The 19,306-nt window shown below is 53.5% G+C and overlaps 1 protein-coding gene across 2 annotated transcripts in view; it reads left to right on the forward strand.

Annotated features, from left to right (window-relative positions):
- LRP1 (LDL receptor related protein 1) overlaps positions 1 to 19,306 on the forward strand; it is a 172,756-nt gene that overhangs the window by 65,153 nt on the left and 88,297 nt on the right. For both annotated transcript variants that reach the window (XM_039514552.1, XM_039514553.1), the window contains exon 6: positions 269 to 532. In XM_039514552.1, the coding sequence (XP_039370486.1) occupies positions 269 to 532 (264 nt within the window). The remainder of the gene's footprint in view (positions 1 to 268; positions 533 to 19,306) is intronic.

Here is a 19,306-nt window from a genome sequence, read left to right on the forward strand (position 1 = left end):
CTGGTGTATGTGCAAAGCCACCAGGCCGCCTCGAGTGTGCATGTTTGGCGGGTGATGTCAGGACTCGTGACTGCCCATGTTACAGCTCAGTCTCCTGTCCCCAGACCTCCTGTGGGGGCTCCTCTGCTCCCCGCATTGGAAATCCAGTCCCTTCGTATTCCCTCTTGCGTGGGTCAGGCTGTGGGTTCCCTGCTGGGGCATAGATTGAGCAGGAATCCAGCTGCCTGCTTAACCCTCCCTGGCTGTTTTCCCCCCCCACCCCCTCCAGAGCCCGTGGACCGGCCCCCAGTGCTGCTCATCGCCAACTCCCAGAACATCCTGGCCACCTACCTGAGCGGTGGCCCTGTGCCCAACATCACCCCCACCAGCACCAAGCAGACCACCGCCATGGACTTCAACTACATCGAGGACACGGTGTGCTGGGTCCACGTGGGTGACAGCGCCTCCCAGACCATCCTCAAGTGCGCCAAGATCCCCAACCTGAAGGGCTTTGTGGAGGAGCGCTCCATCAACATCTCCCTCAGCCTGCACCGTGAGTGGCCGCTTCGGGGCTTTCGCCCCTCCCACCGCCTCCTCCTGCCGTGTCTGCGCCTCTTTAAATGCACCCCTCCCACCCCGGAACAGGCCGAAAGGGGGGACCCTGGGGTAGTCACCGGATCTTTAAGCAATTCGGTGCACAAGATCCTTAGGAATCCAGTGGGCTCCGGGGCTCTGACTCCCCTTGGGACCCTGTGAAAGGCCTGAACGTCTTGCGTTAAAGCCAGTCAGAACCATTTATTTATTTATTTGATTGAAAAATATTTGGTTGATTTAAAACAGCTTTTTCCCAAGGGCCTGCAGCTTCCTCCTCCTTTCGCTTTGATCCCCTCCTGCCTCCCATTTACAATTTCCAATGAGCTGCAAGCGCAGGTCAAACGCTACGGCGCGAGATCGATCAGCTCCTTGCGCGGTGGTGGTGGTGGTGGTATCGACCGTGGTTGCTTGTTGTTTTTGTAATCGGCTCTGGCCGTAGCTCCGTGGGGGGAGGCTGAGTCATGGCCAGCGAGTCGCAGAGGGTGGGTTTAATTCGGTTTGCGTCTCCCGAGCTGTAACGAGACTGGTTGCCGGGGGCGCCGCTTGGGGTCTCGAGCAGGGGGGAGGCTGCAGGTTAAAAAAATGTACCGAGCGCTGGGCTCGGCTGTCAGGCCGAACGGCTGGTGCTGTTTTATCAGTAGTAAAGCTGGGGAGTGACTAGGCTGGGGGGCTGGTATGGAGGCTGGGGCGGGGGGGGGGGAGATGGTGGCGTTTAGGGCCTTGGGGGTGTGCAGCAGGATCAAGGGGCTTGGAGGGCGGAGATTGGGGTAGACGCCGAGGGTGGGGGGGGATTATGGGTTGGAATCAGGTGGGGTGGGGGACAGGCCTTGGGCCTGCAGCAGTGCTCAGCCGGAGGACATGCTGGGAGCACGGGGGGAGGGGGCTTTGCCCCTGTCTGTCCCTCCCCTCCCCCCCCTGTGGTGCCCAGGTTGCAGCAGCCGAGTCCAGTTCAAGCCCATCGGAGGGAGAGTGTCCCTGGGCTTGGGATCAGGAACCACAGGAAATCTGTCTGTCCCCATGTGGGAAGGGGAGGGGGTGAAACTCTCCGTTCTCCGCCTCCTTACGCAGCTGTGGAGCTGCCGCCACGGGAAGCGGGTGTGGGAGGAGGCCCGGGACTGTGACTCAGGAGGGCAGGGTGCCATTGCCAGCACGGATCCGTGGGGCGAGTCACCCGGTGGCGGTTGGTGACCCGCAGAGGGATTTGGGGGGCTAGCCCCTTCGGAAATACCGCGCCCCATCTGCGACGCGGGCATCGTCCCCGTCCTTCGTCCGGCCTCTTGGGGGTGGAAGCGTGGGCCCCGGTTCCAGCTTGGGGCCGCTCCGACCAGCCGCGCCTTGCGTTAAAAGCGACGCCTTTGCTCCCGGGGACTGATCTCTGCACCCCAGTAAAACCCCAGGGGTTCGGCCCTTCTCGGCCTCGTGTCCTGCGAGGGCACCACAGCGTAGCTAGAACCCTGCGGGAGCGAGATGAAAGCCTGAGCCCTCACTGCAAAGTGGGTGTGGGGGAAGGAGAAAGAACTGTCCCACCGCCCCTGAACTTTGGACTCCGGATCGCGTGTGTGTGTGTGTGTGTGTGTGTGTGTGTGTGTGGCCTCGCCCTCTGCTCTCGCAGGCGACACTCTGAAGTGAGGCAGGAGGAGACCAATCCCTGCTCTTTTTCTGCATGTGGGGAAGGTGGTTTGGGGGGTTTGGGCACCCTGAGGAGAGAGGGCCCAGGAGAGGAAGGGTGATGCCCTAGCCAGACAAACCAGCAGGTCGGTGGCAGGGCAGGCGGGAGAAGGCCCGTGTTGTGTCAGACCCATACGTCTGTCGTGTCAATCCGGAGGGACCTGACTCCGTGTGGCCGATTTGACTCTGGACTACAGACCAGACCTCGCTGAATCAGTTGCGACATCTGAAGCTTCTCCTGAAATCCTAGATTTTTTTTGGCTTTTCTCAAAATGCACTGCCAGGGGCCTGGCTGGGAGCAACTGTTTCATTGCAGACTCGGGGTTTAGAGGACGGCCCATGGCTCTGCAGAGCAGCCCGGCGAGCCGTTCATGCCGGAGGAAGGCTGGGCCAGCGGTTAGGGTTTCGGAGCCCTGGGTTTAATTCCTGGCTCTGCCATAACGTTGCTGTGAGACCATGGGCAAGTCACCAAGCCTCAGCCTCAGCTTCTCCAGCTCTCAGATAGCACCCGCCCGCCTCCTAGGGGGGTTGTCAGGATAAATGCATTAAAGACTGTCGTGCTTAGCTGCTGTGGTCATGGGGCCAGAGGAGAACCCAAAGTACCGTCTGCCTTAGGGAGACGCCTTTATTTTCTCCTTGATGCCCCTTTGGGGGATGGGATTCACACAGGGCACAGGACGCCTGGGTTCCATTCCTGGCTTTGCCATCGCCTTGCTGGGCGGGCGTGCTAGTTCCCCTTTCCGTGCCTCAGTTTCTCCCCTGATGAGTTACCGTTGCCCACCGTGCTGTGCTGGATTTCTTGCTTGTAATACTCTGTGTGTTTGCTAAAAGCGCTCAACCAGTGTAAAACATGATCAGCCTCCCAGAGGGAGTGAGACCGATGCTGCTTTGCTTCCCCTGGGAGTCTCTCCTCTTGCCAGAGGGAGGTTTCGATACACAGTCTCAATTCACTTTCTGTGATAACCCCAGAGAGCTGAGAAGGCGGAGACCTCGGGCCCGGCAACAATCTACCCCGTTCGACATGGTAGCGGAGACCTGCAGTTACTGAAAGGTGTTTGCAAGCAGCTTAATCACAGGGGTTCCAGGTGTGCTGTTGATCCCAGTCCTGGTGTCTGGGTGGCTGAGGTAGTGTGTGAGCTGACTGTGTATTATACCAGCGGGCTGGGCTTTTTCTCTGTAAAGCAGTCTCTCTCCAGGAATTAGCACTTCCCTCTTGAGTTCTGCTCGTCTAAAGCAGGTCGTGAGGTGTTTTGCTGGTGTTAGTTTGGTGCTGGTAACTTGCACAGAGGAGGAAGTGAGAGATGACGGCTGACGTTTGGAGGATCGCTGTCTGGCCTCCCGAGTGCTCCGACTTCTTCCAGAGCTATCTTGTTGCGAGTTGCGTTTAGGGAGAGGAATGTGCCGCTCAAAGCGGACGGGATGCTGTCAAGACGGGAGTGTGTTTCAAATCCACCTTTCCTCAGTTGCCTTCCTACTGCAGCGTTGAAGTGGAGCGGGAGAGTGGGGGCTGTGCGTTCCACCCCCAGCACTGCCAGGGAGTCCCTTTGTGAGCTTGTACAAGTCGCTTCATCTCCGCAGGCCTCGCTTGCAAGCTCTTCATGGCAGGTGCAAATCCAGGGACTTCAGTGGAATCGCATCCACTTACGCCAGGACCGAATTGTCCTGTTAACATAGCCATAAACATTATACGTGAGAAACTTGATTGAGGCCTTTCAGAATAAAATCAGTAACGTTGGAGCTTCGGACTAAAGTCTGATCTCTGATTTAAATGTTGTAACTCTGTTGAGGTGAGGTGAGGAGGGTGTATGTGCAACACCTACGAATAATGCAACATTTTGGGGAGAAAACCCATGTGAGACTTAACAATAATTTATTACTTGTCATGGATGCAAGATTCCAACCCCAAGTGTCCCAAGCTCCTGAGTCTGGCTCCCAAGATGTCCTGAGATTTAAAAAAATAAATACAATTGGGGTTCTTTTTATTTGACTTCTCGTTTCTGAGCTGTGGGGTTCGCTCATGCTTCCAAACTTTTCTCTGTAACCATGAGGACGAGAGGCTTTTTTTTTTTTTTAAAGAAAGTTGCGATTTTCATGTAGTCACTGGACTCCAGCAGCTGGGAATTTTTAAAAAAAGCAAAAACCCTCTGCAAACAGCGCAAGGTGCATGATAAAATCAGGAGAGGTGGCAGCACCACCGATTGTTATTTGGCTTATGCATTTCACTCATCTCGGCCTGTGAAACTAGACAAGTCAGTTTCACTTTCTGCTTTGCCTGTGTCAGTTTGAATTTCCAATTCTGCTGAGAAATCTTTCCAGGGTTTATTTATAAATGCAAAGCTTAAATAGAATGTAAAGTTTTATAAATGCTCCCTTTACCTTCTGGGCCTAAGCTGTTCTGTGTTGAAGAGATCTGGTCTTACCATGATTTTATCTTACAGGAGAGTAAAGCTGATCTGTAAATCCAGTTAGTGGCTCCTTTATTTACTTGCCTCTTTATGGCATTTATCTGCTGACAGCAGGAGTCAGGCTTCCCCGGTGCCTACTGCTAATGGGGTTTGCGTTAGCATCTGATGGGGAAATCCCAGTGCCAAAGGGTTGAGAATTACCAGCCTCCCAGCTGGCGTTGCTATGCTGGAATGATGAGTTGTGTCTGTCCGGTTCAGATAGTAGCTGCGCATCCATGGCTTTTCTGCGGAGAGATTAGCGTGACTGGCATGGCAGGAGATAGGGTAAGTTAGGGCTCTCGGCAGAGGTTGGCAGGAACCCATGTGCACGGATCTTTCCGTTTTCCTCCGCTGCTAACTTTTTATTCAGCCAAATGCCTTGGGTGCAGATGAATTTCTGCCTGTGCCTCCAAACGCAGACTGCCGGCGCGACAACGCTTGGAGCGAGAGTTGTCACTGGAGCTGGTTTCGCAGCTGCCCCAAATGACCCAGTGAACAGCATTAAAGTGCCTGGGAGCCATCGCACACCCAGGGACTAATTTTCCTTCCGGGGATCACACAACTCTTGCCCTGTCGACACTGAGGGACACAGAGCGAGAGAGAGAGGGGGCGAAGGAGGAACTTCCGGTGCAGTAGCAGGGAATTGCAAGTTGTTGGACAGGCTGCAGAAACGGCCGGCTGAAATTTTTGCGGCTTGTGTTACGCAGTTGGGACTGGTCCCTCCGTACTTTATAATCTGTGAATCTTCAGGGCGCGGGCTGGGTTAGCGGCACATGGTCCAAGCCACTTCGTTCTCATCCTGTCCCCTTTAAAAGTAAAATCCCTGACGACACGTCTGTTTGTACAGCTCCTGGCGTAATGGGGCTCTGGTCCGTGACTGGGGCTGCTTCGTGCTACAGCAATACAAATAATTCATAGTGATCATGGCCAGTCTGCCCCCTTCTAGGCTCTGTTTTTTTCCAGAGGTGCCAGCGATGTAGTGCAAATCGAGGCCCTGCCCTGTCCCCCCAAAATCACGAGATTTGACTTAAAAATCATGAGATTGATTCTTAAGAGAGTTGTTTCTGTTTGCCCATTGGGTTTTGAGGTTTCTTCCCTAATCATGAGAGCTGGAAACTTACTTTTTATTTAATAATAATAAGAGAGAGCGAGATGGGGAGGGGTGAGATTCTAATACAATAAGGCCATTCCGAGGGGTGGGGATTTTTTTTTTTTTTTAAAAAGAGCCCCAAACCTACCAAATGTTGGGAGAGTTGGCAGCGCCGTAGCGTGGCCTGTATCCCTGGCGGTTGAGTTCACAATACAGGACGCCAAGGATACATTTAAGGGCCTGTCTTGATTAGAGAAATTCGCTGTCTGGATGTAGCTGGTGGGAACACCTGGCCGTATGTGACTTCACGTGAGGAATCAGCAGCTCAGCCGGGACTGGAACCTACATCTCCTAAGTCCCAGGCCAGCGCCGTAACTGCGAGACCACCTGGCCGGGTTGGGCTACGAGAGGAGCCTGATTTGCAAGTGTTTTAGACTCTTTCCCCGTCCCTGTCACGCATGTGATTTGGAGCAGTTTCCAGGCTTCTGCCAGCCGACATGTGGCTTTAAGTTGCTCTCGGAGAGGATCTCTGCAAGCCAAGTTCTTCTTCGTCTTCTTTTTAACGCTCTCCTTCAGTTGCAGCATTTCCGCCCGAAGCCGGAGCCGATCTGCTTTCAGGAGGTTTTGGGCAGGTGATTTGAAGCCAGGCTTCCAGCTGCTCCCAGACATTCAGCAGCGCTCTGTCAACTTCACAGAGCCCGTTCGAGGGAGCGTTCGCTCTTTGCCTCTCGTTACTCTTCCAAGATGAAGCTAGCAGCTTCCTGGGCCGGTTGCTTCGCTGCTGGCTGGCACATCCCCGTCTAGGGGCAGCACACTGCATTCAGCAGGCCACCTGGGTACCGTTCCCACCTCGGAGCTGCTGCGTGTCCGCGGGCAGGGATTGCCTCTGTTTCCGGCCTTGTCTATTTCGCTTGCGAGCTCTTCGGCCGGGGACTGCTTCTCCCTCTGCAGCGTGGCCAGTTCTGGCGACCGGACCGTGCGGTCTTGCGTTATTTGGTGTTTTTTCTTAAAGCCCCGTCCCTACTGATAATGAACAGGGAGTGCGTGGTACCCTTCATCGGTTGTCAGGGGTTCGGAGTCCACGACTCTGTCCCCAGGCCTGAAGATGAACATTGCCCCTTCCAGGCAAAGCCTGGGCGGGAGCTCTCGTTCTCTCGGTGACGCTGACTCGGTTCTCTCAAGTGGGACAGCGTCCTCCCCCCACCCCGCACTCAGCTCTCAGACACGCCAGTGCAGTTATAAACTAGCTCCCTTCAGGTCAGGCCCCTCACACTGCATCGATTCCCCTTTGATTTCGCTGGGTAGCATTGCAGCCTCTCCCTACCCAGGCCGGCTTGGCCTGGGCTCTGTTTTCTGTGACTTGGTCTAGGTTCTGCCCAGCCCCCCGTCCCCAGGGCAGCTTGCATCCCAACCGCCACGTTCTGTTTTCAGCTGCGGCTCTGGATTGTGGAAGGGGGAAGGTCTTGCTGGGCAAAGCTACAGGGGAGGAGTGGGGAGGGGAGTCAGGGACCCGGCCTGCTACAGCGCAGAATAAGAGCCTTATTTTTCCTTGGCTACTTGGATTCCAAAGAGGGGGACTTTTTCCCCCTCTCCCTTTCCTCTTCCTTTTTCTCTCCCTTTTTTCCCCCTTTTTTTCTCGTGTGTGTTCGAAAGTTCCAGCTCTGTTTCTAATCAGCCAAATCCCTGGCAGGAGCTGAATGTCTGCTCGCATTCAAGGACAAAAGGCAAAGGGGGGAGGAGTCGTTTTTCGGCAGCTTGGAACGGTTTGCCTCCCTCGAACAGTCGGCCCAGTGTGTGGTTGCTGCTTTCCCTCGCTCGGGGCTGGCCGCGAAAATGGAGCGGGCTGTGATTAAGCTCCCCCCGCTCAGCACTGGCCTCCCCTTTCGGCCCCTCGGCTTTGGAACGTCTCCTCCGTGGGCCACTGACTAAACTGACGAGCCCATTGGATGAGCACGCGTGGGTGACGTGTTTGCAGCATCCAGGCCTCGGCCTGGAAAGGGGGGGTTTCAGTAGAGGTTGGTGTGGGTCTAACTCGGTTCCCGATGTGAGGGAGGAAGGAAGGGTGGCCCGGTAGTTACAGTGCTTGAGGGAGTTTTGCTACTGGTTTCCTTTGGGCCAGTCACTTAGTCTCTCTGTGCCTTACTTTCCCATCTGGAAAATGGGCGTAACAGCCCTGGCCTGCGTGACAGGGCTGTGTGAGAACAAACACGTGGTGAGGAGCTCAGATGGATGGAGGCCAGCGAAGTACCGTAAAACTCCGGTGCCAACATTTGTGTGGTTAGCCTCAGCGCGCCCTTCTGGGGAGGCAGAAACGACAGCACACCCTCAATAGGGACAGGGAAAAGGACCCACATTTTAATGGTATTTAGACACTTAAATCCTGTTGACGTCAATGGGAATTAGGAGCCTAAATGCCTTTTAAAACCTGCCTCTAAATGATTTATTTAGGTTCCTACCGCAAAACCTACATCAGCTGAGCCAGGCTGGTAACTCAACCTCGGACCCTTTCTTTGGGGTTGGGCTGTTCAAGGGAATCTCTGGGAGTTGGGGACCCAGATTCCACTGAAATGGTGCGGGTGGGGAGAGGTTGTGGTAAGTGACGTGGGGGCTGGTGAGGTTTGGGCATTGGGACGGAGAGGGAGTATTGTTACGAAGAACACTAGGGCGAGATTCTGACCCCCGCGTGGAAAAGAGGGGACACTGAATAGGGAGAAAGATGCTCTGGTACCTTAGGGGAGCAGAGCTCGGTCTACACAGAGCGCTATTGAAAATCTCACCCTGAGGCTGAGCAGCCTAGAGGGTTTAGGTGCCAACTCCAATTAAAACCCGGTTTGATTTGGGTGCCTAACTCCCTTGGGCACCTCTTAAAAATCCCAGTGTGAATGTTGGTTTAAAGCCCCGTTTGTGGCTACATGATGCTATGGGAAGATAAGCGAGTGGCCATACGTGAGTGTGAAAGCTGTTGCACTATTGCCGGGTCTGGCTGTTGGCACTGGCTGGAGTGAGGCGCAGGGGAGGAAGGCAGCCCCTGCCAATGCATCCTAGACCAGACCCACAGCCGGTGAACTCAGCCCAGGGCCCGATGAAGCTGATCCATCCCCGTCCCTGCTATTCCAGCCCCCAGCTGCTTGTTGGGCTGGCGTATTAGGAGCAAAGCTTATTGAGCAGCTGAATGAGTCTCGCCAAACTCATTTCGCCAGTGAGCAGAGCAGGACTCAACTTCCTGTTTCCTGGATGCTGGTGCGAGAACGTTGCCCCCCGGAGCTCTCAGTGCAGGGGCAAGGTCTGCCCTGGTTTGGGGGAGGCAGTGTGTCCTGATCGTTAAAACGGGGCTGCGCTCGGTGGCTGATCTCTAAACCGTGGGAGCTATTCCCATCGCAGGCCGGTTTGGTCAGGAAGATCCCGGGGAGCGGGTGTTCCTGGGACAATGCTCTCATTTATTCCCAGCGGAGTTTTCAAAGAATTTCAGAGCCAGAAAACCAAAAAACAAAACAAAACTAACTGCTTTCAGGTTTGTATGGTGCTGAATTCTCCCAGCTTAGCAGCAGGCTGGCTTTGGGGACTTGTAATAATTAATGCCCTCTCTGTGCCACCCAGCGTCCCATTCAAACACTGGCCTCTAAACTCCTCAGGTACAAACTGTGCTGCTGGCAAAAGCTGCTGGATTGAGAGCTGTGGACGGTTCTAATTAATGTGGGTGGCATTGAGAGACCTTGTTTAAACACAGAAGCTGTATGGCTTTCACTCCCCCAGGCCAGTCACAGCCGTACAGCCCTCCAGGATGGAGGCTGCGTACCAGGATGGAGGCCGCGTACCAGGACGGAGTACTCCTGCTGCTCATTGCTGATTCCCCTAGTGGAAGGGGAATAGGTTTTTGGGTTCTCCGTGCCGCCCCTTATGCAGAAGAGCAGCCCAGGCATAAAACCGCTGCACTGTCCTCCTTAAAGCACATTCCTGCTGGGACGCCTTCCAAAGCGTTCGGCTGTGAGTAGCCAGCGGGGGGGCTGTCACAGCTGCTGTCACACTGGTCGTCACCCCCACGCCGTTACCTTGTGCTTTCCCAGCTGTTTCTTACGGCCACCTGTTCTCTCGCAGCTTATCCAGAGAGGATAAACTCTTTGGGGTCGGGACCAGCTTTTTGCTCCATGTATGTACAGCACCTAGAGCGGCGATGCCCTGATTTCTTATTGGGTGGGGAAGTATGACCCCTAGCGGGTAGGGCACGGACGTGGGATTTGAGAGACCTGGTTCAGCCCGGCTCAGCCCTTCAGTTACTTTAATCTACCCTGGGCCTCAGTTCTCCAGCTCTAAAATGGGGAGTGGTATAAAATCCATCAGTGACTATGAAGGGCTCTGAGAGGAGGGTCAGAGAAGCACCTGGGTGGGCAGGTGCTTCACAATATGAACCATAAATAATTGTCGGAGACACAGCTGTGTTAAATGGGCACATGTCAGCTAAGCATTTCTGGCAGTGCCAACCCTTGCGATCTCCTTGCAAGCTCCTGGAGGCGGGTGGGTAGGTGCTTTCCAAAAAAAAGCAAGTTTCTAGCCTTGATGGTTGTGCGGAAAGAGCTGAAAACATGACCCTCAAAAGCTCTGACACCAGAAGGCAACTGAGAAGAGCCCAGGATGATGTTTTTAAAAATAAATCTCATGATTTTTTGTGCCAGTCTTGTGATTATTCTGCAGCTTGACTCATGACTGTTGAACACTTGGGATCAGCCACACAGTGCTTCTGGAGTGTGACAAAATCCCATTGGAGCTGGATACGTTTAACACCATGGAAGGAACTGGTCTAGATAGATCCTGTCACCGTATGGCTCTGGGGTTTGGTTTTGCTTTTCAGAAAATTGATTTAAAAGGGGCTTCGAAAGAATTTCCCCAGACCCGGAAAAGCGCTTGGGATGTGTGCAGATCTGCCACCACGGTAACAAAAATGGGGGTGGGGGGACGCAGCTTGCGCTCAGTTTTCATAGAGGATGCGAGTTGGGGGGGCCGTGGGCTGGATCTCAAGCTGCGTCCGCTGGAACATTGGCCTTTTGGTGGGACCGTTCCAAGGTTTCTAGCTAAGAGGTGGTTGAGATGTCTCCTTTTTTTTTAAAATTTCTTTTTGCAATGAAAACAAACAAACCCAGGAAGGGGGTGAAACATCTTCCCGAAAATGCTGGCATCTGGCCACTATTAAAATACTTTCCTGGGGCATCTACCTAAACTAATGTCTAGGAGACTCCAGTTCACCCCATGACAAACCGCAACCGGTTCTGGTGCCAATCAACAGAAGTGCTCCAGGGTTTGAGACAAATGGATTTCAGAGGGACCTGGGGCTCCGTAGAAATCGAAGTGCATTTGTCTCTCCCCTTTGCATGCAAAGCTCTTTCTTTCTGGCTGCCTTGCATGCCCCCTGCCAAGAAAGAGGCACTGATGTGAACATACTTGGCAAGAGAGCAGAGCGATTGGTAACTTTATCTGATGACTCTTCTCTTTCTTTAACTGTGTAAGAGCTGTTCTCGTACCAGGAACTCAGGATTAGTGCGACTCGGACTTCTCAGCTTGGAAAAGAGACGGCCAAGGGGGGTATAATAGAGGTCTATAAAATCATGACTGGTGTGGAGAAAGTAAATAAGAGAGTGTTATTTACGCCTCATAACACAAGAACTAGTGTTCACCAAATGAAATTAACAGGCAGCAGGTTTAAAACAGACAAAAGGAAGTATTTCTTCACACAACACCCAGTCAACCTGTGGAACTCCTCGCCAGAGGATGTTGTGAAGGCCAAGACTATAACAGGGTTGAAAAAAGAACTAGATCAATTCATGGAGGACAGGTCCATCGATGGCTATTAGCCAGGATGGGCAGGGAGGGTGTCCCTGGCCTCTGCTTGCCAGAAGCTGGGAATGGGCGACAGGGGATGGATCACTTGATGATTCCCTGTTCTGTTCATTCCCTCTGGGGCACCTGGCATTAGACAGGATACTGGGTGAGATGGACCTTTGGTCTGACCCCGTCTGGGTGTTTTAGGAGCAGGGAACATACCTCTCAGCCCCAGCACGCGGGTCGGGCCAGCCGAGAGGGAGAGGATTGTCTCGTGGTTTAGGCAGCTGCATCTGTTCTGGAGAACTGGATTCTATCCATGCCTCCACCACTGCCTAGCACAGGGAGGGGCCTGGGCCTGGGCCTGCCATAATACACCGCATCATTAAGGTTGCGTCTGGCTTTGCAACTGTCCGATTCTTTGCTGCAGTTGTTTTTGGGATGTAATTAGGAAGTTGCATCGAGGGGAGAGCGCTGAAGGAAGCGGATGACATGTGGCCAAGTGCTTCTCTCCCGTCTGGGATTCGGTGCTGTGAAATGGCAGGGATCAGCTCCCCGCTGCCCGTCCCAGAAGCGGGGGCCCCTCTTGTAGCCAGCTCATTAGGAGCGCTGGAGATGAAGTGTGTTTTTTCCGCGGGCTCGGCTGAGGCCGCGGTTGGAGGCTGGGGCCGTTGGAGGCTCGTCTGGCTGCAGTGATTTGGCATCAGTCCAGTAGGAGATGTAGCCGGTGGGGCCGCGTATGCCTTATCTTGGGCTAGCGAGGGAGCATGCTCTAGACTTTAGTAAGGCATTTGATACGGTCTCACATGATATTCTCATCGATAAACTAGGCAAATACAATTTAGATGGGGCTACTATAAGGTGGGTGCATAACTGTCTGGATAACCGTACTCAGAGAGTAGTTATTAATGGTTCCCAATCCTGCTGGAAAGGTGTAACAAGTGGGGTTCCGCAGGGGTCTGTTTTGGGACGGCTCTGTTCAATATCTTCATCAATGACTTAGATGTTGGCATAGAAAGGACGCTTATTAAGTTTGCAGATGATACCAAACGGGGAGGGATTGCAGCTGCTTTGAGGACAGGGTCATAATTCAAAATGATCTGGACAAATTGGAGAAACGGTCTGAGGTAAACAGGGTGAAGTTTAATAAAGAGAAATGCAAAGTGCTCCACTTAGGAAGGAACAATCAGTTTCACACATACAGAATGGGAAGAGACTGTCTAGGAAGGAGAACGGCAGAAAGGGATCCGGGGTTATAGTGGACCACAAGCTAAATATGAGTCAACAGTGTGATGCTGTTGCAAAAAAAGCAAACGTGATTCTGGGATGCGTTAACAGGTGTGTTGTGAGCAAGACACGAGAGGTCCTTCTTCCGCTCTACTCTGTGCTGGCCAGGCCTCAGCTGGAGTATTGTGTCCAGTTCTGGGCACCGCATTTCAAGAAAGATGTGGAGAAATTGGAGAGGGTCCAGAGAAGAGCAACAAGAATGGTTAAAGGTCTAGAGAACATGACCTAGGAAGGAGGCTGAAAGAATTGGGTTTGTTTAGTTTGGAAAAGAGAAGACTGAGAGGGGCCCTGATAGCAGTTTTCAGGTATCTAAAAGGGTGTCATCAGGAGGAGGGAGAAAACTTGTTCACCTGAGCCTCTAAGGATAGAACAAGAAGCCATGGGCTTAAACTGCAGCAAGGGCGGTTTAGGTTGGACATTAGGAAAAAGTTCCTGACTGTCAGGGTGGTTAAACATGGGAATAAACTGCCCAGGGAGGTTGTGGAATCTCCATCTCTGGAGATACTGAAGAGCAGGTTAGATAAATGTCTATCCGGGATGGTCTAGACAGTATTTGGTGCTGCCATGAGGGCAGGGGACTGGACTCGATGACCTCTCGAGGTCCCATCCAGTCCTAGAGTCTATGAATCTCTGCTGGTGCCGAGAGCTTTCCTGGGGGGGGCAGCATTCTCCGGAGGGGGCAGCTCAGCTGGGGTCGGGGAAGGGCGTCTCGTGGGGAACCTTCCTAGGGGTGGTGGAAGGTCTTGCCCGAGGTGCAGGGCTGGGAACAGAGCCCAGGGCTTCCCTTGCTACTCCTGAAGTGCTGCAAACCCTGCGTGTGACAAACCTTCCCAGGCTGATGCAGGGGGGTTTAAAGGGCCCCGTGGCCACTTGACCGGCTCCCGGTCGGGTTGAGATCTCTCCTGAACCCACCCACGGTCACGTAGCCGGCCGGCGCCGCAGTCGGCGAGGGAACACGGAGCAGCCATCTCCCGGAGCATGGGCGGGCTGTGGTTAGGGAGCGAGCAGAGGCCGTACCTGGGGCAGGACATTTTTCCATGCAGGAGAGATTTTTCTATTAAGGCAAAGCTCTTTGCAGGGCTTATCTGGATTTCCTCTCCGAGGTAACGGCTGAATTCCCTGCGCGGCAGAGCTGCGGCTTCCTGAGCACTGAGCTGGGGGAGCGGCTGCCACCCGGTCCTTCAAGGGTTAAAGTGGCGGGGGAAGGAGATTTTGTTGCTTTTTTTCCATCCCTAGGACCCAGGGTTCAACTTCCGAGGGACCAGCTACTCCAGGGGCTGCAGCCTGGCAGGGCGCCAGCTGTCAAGGCCTGGTTAAATGGGCTGTGTTAAGATTTTATCATGCCAAAAAAAAAAAAAGGCAGCAAAGCCTCAGGTTACATCAGAGCGTTGGCTTCATGAGGGGGCAGCAGGCTTGTTAGACAGCTGTCAGAAACCCGCACGCGAGAGCCGCCGAACGCTCCGGCCTGTGCATTCCCCTCCCAGCCTCCGCAGCCACTTGCAGCCCGGGCACGGGCGTGTAATGCTTTTTCGCGGTGATTATGCACCCTGGCGAAAGCCTGGGGAGGGGTGGGTCTGTCTTTATGTCCCAAGCCCAGGTGCCTTCCAGAATGGCAATTTCCCACCCAGGTCCGAGGAGTAGTGCCGTGTGGGGCGAGCTGCATCAGGTGACTGAAATAAACGAGCGAGGCTAATTATCTTGGTAATTGGATTCCTCTCCTGGCTGGGGCTGCGTGCTCTGCATCTTGTTGCATGTTGTATTTGAAATGGGAGTAATATGTTTGTTTAGCCATCTTTTATCCCTATCCCCATCCCTCTGTCTGTCCATCTGTCCTTTGTCTTTCTCGCTGAACCGGTGAAGACACGTTAGAGCCAGAATTTAACCTGACTTCCGCCTGCAAACCAGCGCCGGGCATAGCCCCGCTGGGCTCTCTCTCCCCACGACCACCGTCCTGGTTTTCCCCTCCTAAGAAGACGGTCGGTAAAAGCCACCCTGGCAATCCTGACCCCGCTGCTCCCTCTGTCCGCACGCAGGCACCTGATTCTGTTGAACAGCCTTGTTGGGGGTAAATCATAGACTCCTTGGTGTCCCCTCGCCCTGGCTTTTCTGCCGCAGCCCGTCTGGGGCCATGAGGCATCGACTGCGGTAGGAGGCGGCGGCCCAGGGCCTGGAGGCGGTGAGCAGGGATTACGGCGCTCAGTGGGGCTCTCCTGCCGGCCCAGAGAGTAGAACCCAGCTTGGCGGAGATGGCACCAGTACCGTCGGCCAGCCTTCCCCTCCTGGGCCCAGAAGCCAGCCCATGGAGACCCAGCCCATGAGACCAGTGACTCTCAACCTTTCTGATACCAGGGACCGGCTTGCTGCTGTCCGACACTGTCAGGGCGATCTGAGGGACCGGTGCCGGTCCATGGCCTGGTCCTTGGGTAACTGCACTAGGCCACAGCGTCGGGGGCTGTACGCACTTTAAAGACGTGGGGTCTGTGATGTAAACGAGCACATCAGGATCGCTCGGAAGCGGTTTTTCTCGGCCTCTCTGAAGAATTGATTGCGCACGGAGGGTGCATCTGGGACGTCTCTCTCTGTACGGCCCCAGTTCTTAATTCCATCATCACACAGTCCTGCTCGCAGATAAACAAAGCCTGGATGCGCTCCCATCTCCCAGGGCGGGCGAGGCCTCTGCCCAGTTTTCTCGCAGCGCGGTGGGGGGAGCAGTCCCCGAGCAGGCTGTGAAGAGAGACCTGATCGTTAACCCCACAAGAATCGTTAAACTGTGCGCGTGGCTCAAAAGTAAAGGCCAGACGGGACCCTGGTGTCCTGCTGTTCAGTGCAGGCCCCGCATTTCCACGCCGTGTTCCCTGCATGGAGCTGGATGAGTCTAGAGCGTCTCTGTTGGAGAAAACCCTCCAGTTGAGGTGTCAAGCCTCCCAGCTCCTCTCGGTCCAGCCACCCCACTGATCAGTTACCGGGACTCTCTACAATTTGGGCCTTTATTGCCAGTGTGGAATTTTTCTGGCTTCAATTCCCAGTCAGCGGATCTTATTGTGCCTTTGTCTGCTAATTTCAAGAGTTCCCTGTGACTTTTCTCGGCAGCGATCGAGATTTTTAAAAAAGGTTCCCGCTCCATGTCCAGCATAGCCCTGTGTTCAGCAGCTGTAAATTGCAGGCCTGTGGCCAGGCATTCGCAGGCTCAGCACCTGAAATTGGGGCCAGTTTTTCAAATAGCCGGATTATTCCAAAGCGATCAGCCCCTAGCAGCCGTCCATTGAGAACTGCTGGGTGCTGAGGGCTTCGTTTGGAGGCCTTCGATTGTAAGCTCGTTGGGGGCAGAGATCTGAACGTTTGTTCAGCTCCCAGGGCAGCAGAGTCCTGGCTTCTAGGCGCTACCGTATTGCCGCTGAGAAATGGCAGCTGAGCTCATTTGAAAATCTGGGTCCCAACGCTCAGTTTGTCCACCGCCTTCGCCCCGAATCCTGCCCCCAGCACGGTCGCTTGGGAAACAGCCTTCGCAGGCCAGACAGGCCGTGACACTTCTCTCTTAAGGGGCCGCTACAGAATAGTGGGATGGGATGGGGATCGCCAAGGGCAGCTTTAGGTGTACCCCATAAGTTGTGGCAGCTAGAGAAAGGTAGACACAGTCCTGCCTCAGCATGGGGGCTGGGCTAGCTGGGCTCCTGAGGGCCCTTCCAGTCTCACGTTTCTGTGATCCTCTGATGGGCAGGACGCCTGACGTTTGCCTCCTGCATGTCCCGTTAACATACTTTTTAATTAAGGAAAATTGTCCCCCGGGGGCAATGTTTATCCATCAAGTATTTTGCCGCTACAGAGCGTGTCTTGTTCTCAGTGGGGAGGGTGTGAGGAGGAGGGGGGGAGAGAAATTCCTTCGGATTATAGTATTAGGTACATGTATCCAAGGGATCATTCCTTTTTAAAAAAAAAAAAAAGGAAACCAGTGTATTTGAGAGCGCCTGGGGACTGCATTCCTGAGACGCTTTCGTTCCCCTTTTGGGGGCGTTTTTGAACCAAAACATTTGCACTCGAGTCTGTTTTCCGAGTTTTTATTCCCTAGAAACCACTTTCCACTTGATTTTTTTTTTAAAGGATTGCATTTGACCCTGCAGCGTGTGGCTAATTAGTTAAAAGCAGCACTGGTTGTACCGTTCCATCCCTGCCCCCCAGCCCCGTTAGTTTCTGATCAGGCTCGGGTGGGGTTTGGTGACTGCGGAAGAGTCGAATAACATGCGCGGGGTTTAAAAAAACAAACCCAGGCAGGGTTGTCGGCTCGGCTCCAGTTGCTGGGTCGTAGTGCTGTGGTTAGAGTTTGGTGCTTTTCTCCTCCTCGTGGCTGGTCCCTGCCGTGCAGCAGCTGCCTGCATCGATGGAGTGTAACAATTCTAGTGACATTCTGGCCCTGTTGACATCCAAACTCTCGTTGCTTTCCGTGGAGCCAGGATTTCACCCAGGCGCGAGGGCCCCCCCGCCACAGTGTGCTGGAGCAGGTCTTTTCCTCCCCAGAACATCTTTGGCTTTTTGTTGAAAAAACAAACAGCCCAAACCTGAGAGATTCGTATAGGTGAAAACTCCCATTTTCCATCAAAGTCCCCCATCCCCCCCCCCCGACAAAAGCGCAGCCCCCATGTGTGAGAAATCCTCTCGAAAGCCGTTCAGAACGGTAAAGGCACTCCCCTAGGTAAGGGCTGGTGTGCGCTGAACCAGGAACCGTTCGATCATCTCATCTGAGCTCCTGTAGAATACAGCTGGCGGATTTCCACCCGGGCCCCTCCTGTGTTTAGCCCAGGAGCCAGTGACTAGGCCAACGAGCACATGAACCGGTTTAGCTCAAGCTGGTAATTTACCGAATGAAGCAAACCAGGATTGGTGCAGTGAAAACGGCGTTGGCACTGGGGCCTTGAGCCAGTGTAAGGAAATCAGTGTGACATTTTCTACGAGAGAGAAACCTGGAGCGCTTGGGACATTAGACAAGGAGTTCGGGTGGGTTGTCCGCTGTAGACGGCGGCTAAAATATAATGACATAATTCTGATTTAAAATAGCATCCCCCCAGCCTCCAACTCAGTCTCAACCACGGATCTGGCCTCTGTGCCTCAGCTCCATCCCTCCTGCCAGGCCTCCGTGGCCATTGATCTGCAGGAGCCATTCGGACAGCTCGTAGGAGAGGATAGCACAGGGAGTGGTAGTAACGGCACCTTCCCTGAGAGAAGCGTTGTTCTGACCTGGGGCCTGAACAGCTCAAAATCCTTCCTGACCACTAGCAAGTGATCAGTTGAGGCCATGAAGCCTGTTTTCCTACTGAATGAATATTTTTGAGGGACCTCTGAGTCTATGCACATTAACCTCTCTTAACTGACTTCCCTTCCCAAAGGGCACCCTGGTGCTTGTCTCATATCTCAGGGCTGTGAATTCCACAGATTTTATTACAGCCGTTTCAAAGCTGTGTTGAAATCATTTGTTTTCCTTTTGGAAGATTAGTGCAGACTCACTTCCTTTCTATTTCAGGCCATGATTAATCTACGGCTGTGGAGTCTCTGACTCTCATGTTCTCGTAAACCACTGACCTACTGAAGCCGAGCGCTAAATGAGCTTCTTTTCCCCAAGTTCATATTACGTGAGTTCCCTGGTGCGCTAGGTGCTGTACAAAAGCAGAACAAAAAGACTGTCCTTGCACCAAAGAGTTTCCAATGGTAATTAGACAAGACACACTAAGGATGGGAGAAAGGAAGGGTTAGTGGGAGACATTAAAGGACTGGCCCATGGTCACCGAGGACAAAAGGGAGAGGTTCTGACAATTGGGTTCTTACTACAAAGATCCCCTCGCTTGGAGTCTTTGCATCCGTATCCAAAACTGTTGCACTGCTGTGCACTGTTAAACAGCTGCCCTGTCGCACCCCAGAGGGGGCTGCGTTTGAGGGAGACGGGAAGCGATTCTGGGAGAGGTTGACTGTACAACGCTTTGGGATCCGTTGGAAGGAAAAGATGCTGTTTCATGGACCGAGATGAATTTTTCTTTCTACTCGGAAATCTGTTTAGCTGACAAATATCCGGCTTACAACAGGGTTTGCCCTAACAGGGGATGTATTTTAGGGGAGACCATGTGGCTTAGTGGACTGAGCTGGGGTTCTAATCCCGGTTCTGGGACTGGCCTGCTGGGACCTTTGGACAAGCCCTGAAAAATGGGGTTAAAGTCAAGTGCTTTGAGATCAGTGGATGCAAAGCGCTAGCTAAGATCCTGCATATGGTGACGTCAGTGGCAAAGGATCAACCCCCCAGTGCGTTGCTGAATAGGGGCCTTAATACTGAAGTTACTCAGGCTTCCTGTCAACCCTCCCGCTGGACAGCTGTGCAAGAAACCCACCAGACTGCAAATCTTTTAAGGAAGAGACATTTTTAAACCATTGCTTGGGCAGCGCTATTTTAATA

The sequence above is a fragment of the Mauremys reevesii genome, linkage group 25 (genome assembly GCF_016161935.1).
Source record: "Mauremys reevesii isolate NIE-2019 linkage group 25, ASM1616193v1, whole genome shotgun sequence".
Taxonomy (NCBI): domain Eukaryota; kingdom Metazoa; phylum Chordata; order Testudines; family Geoemydidae; genus Mauremys; species Mauremys reevesii.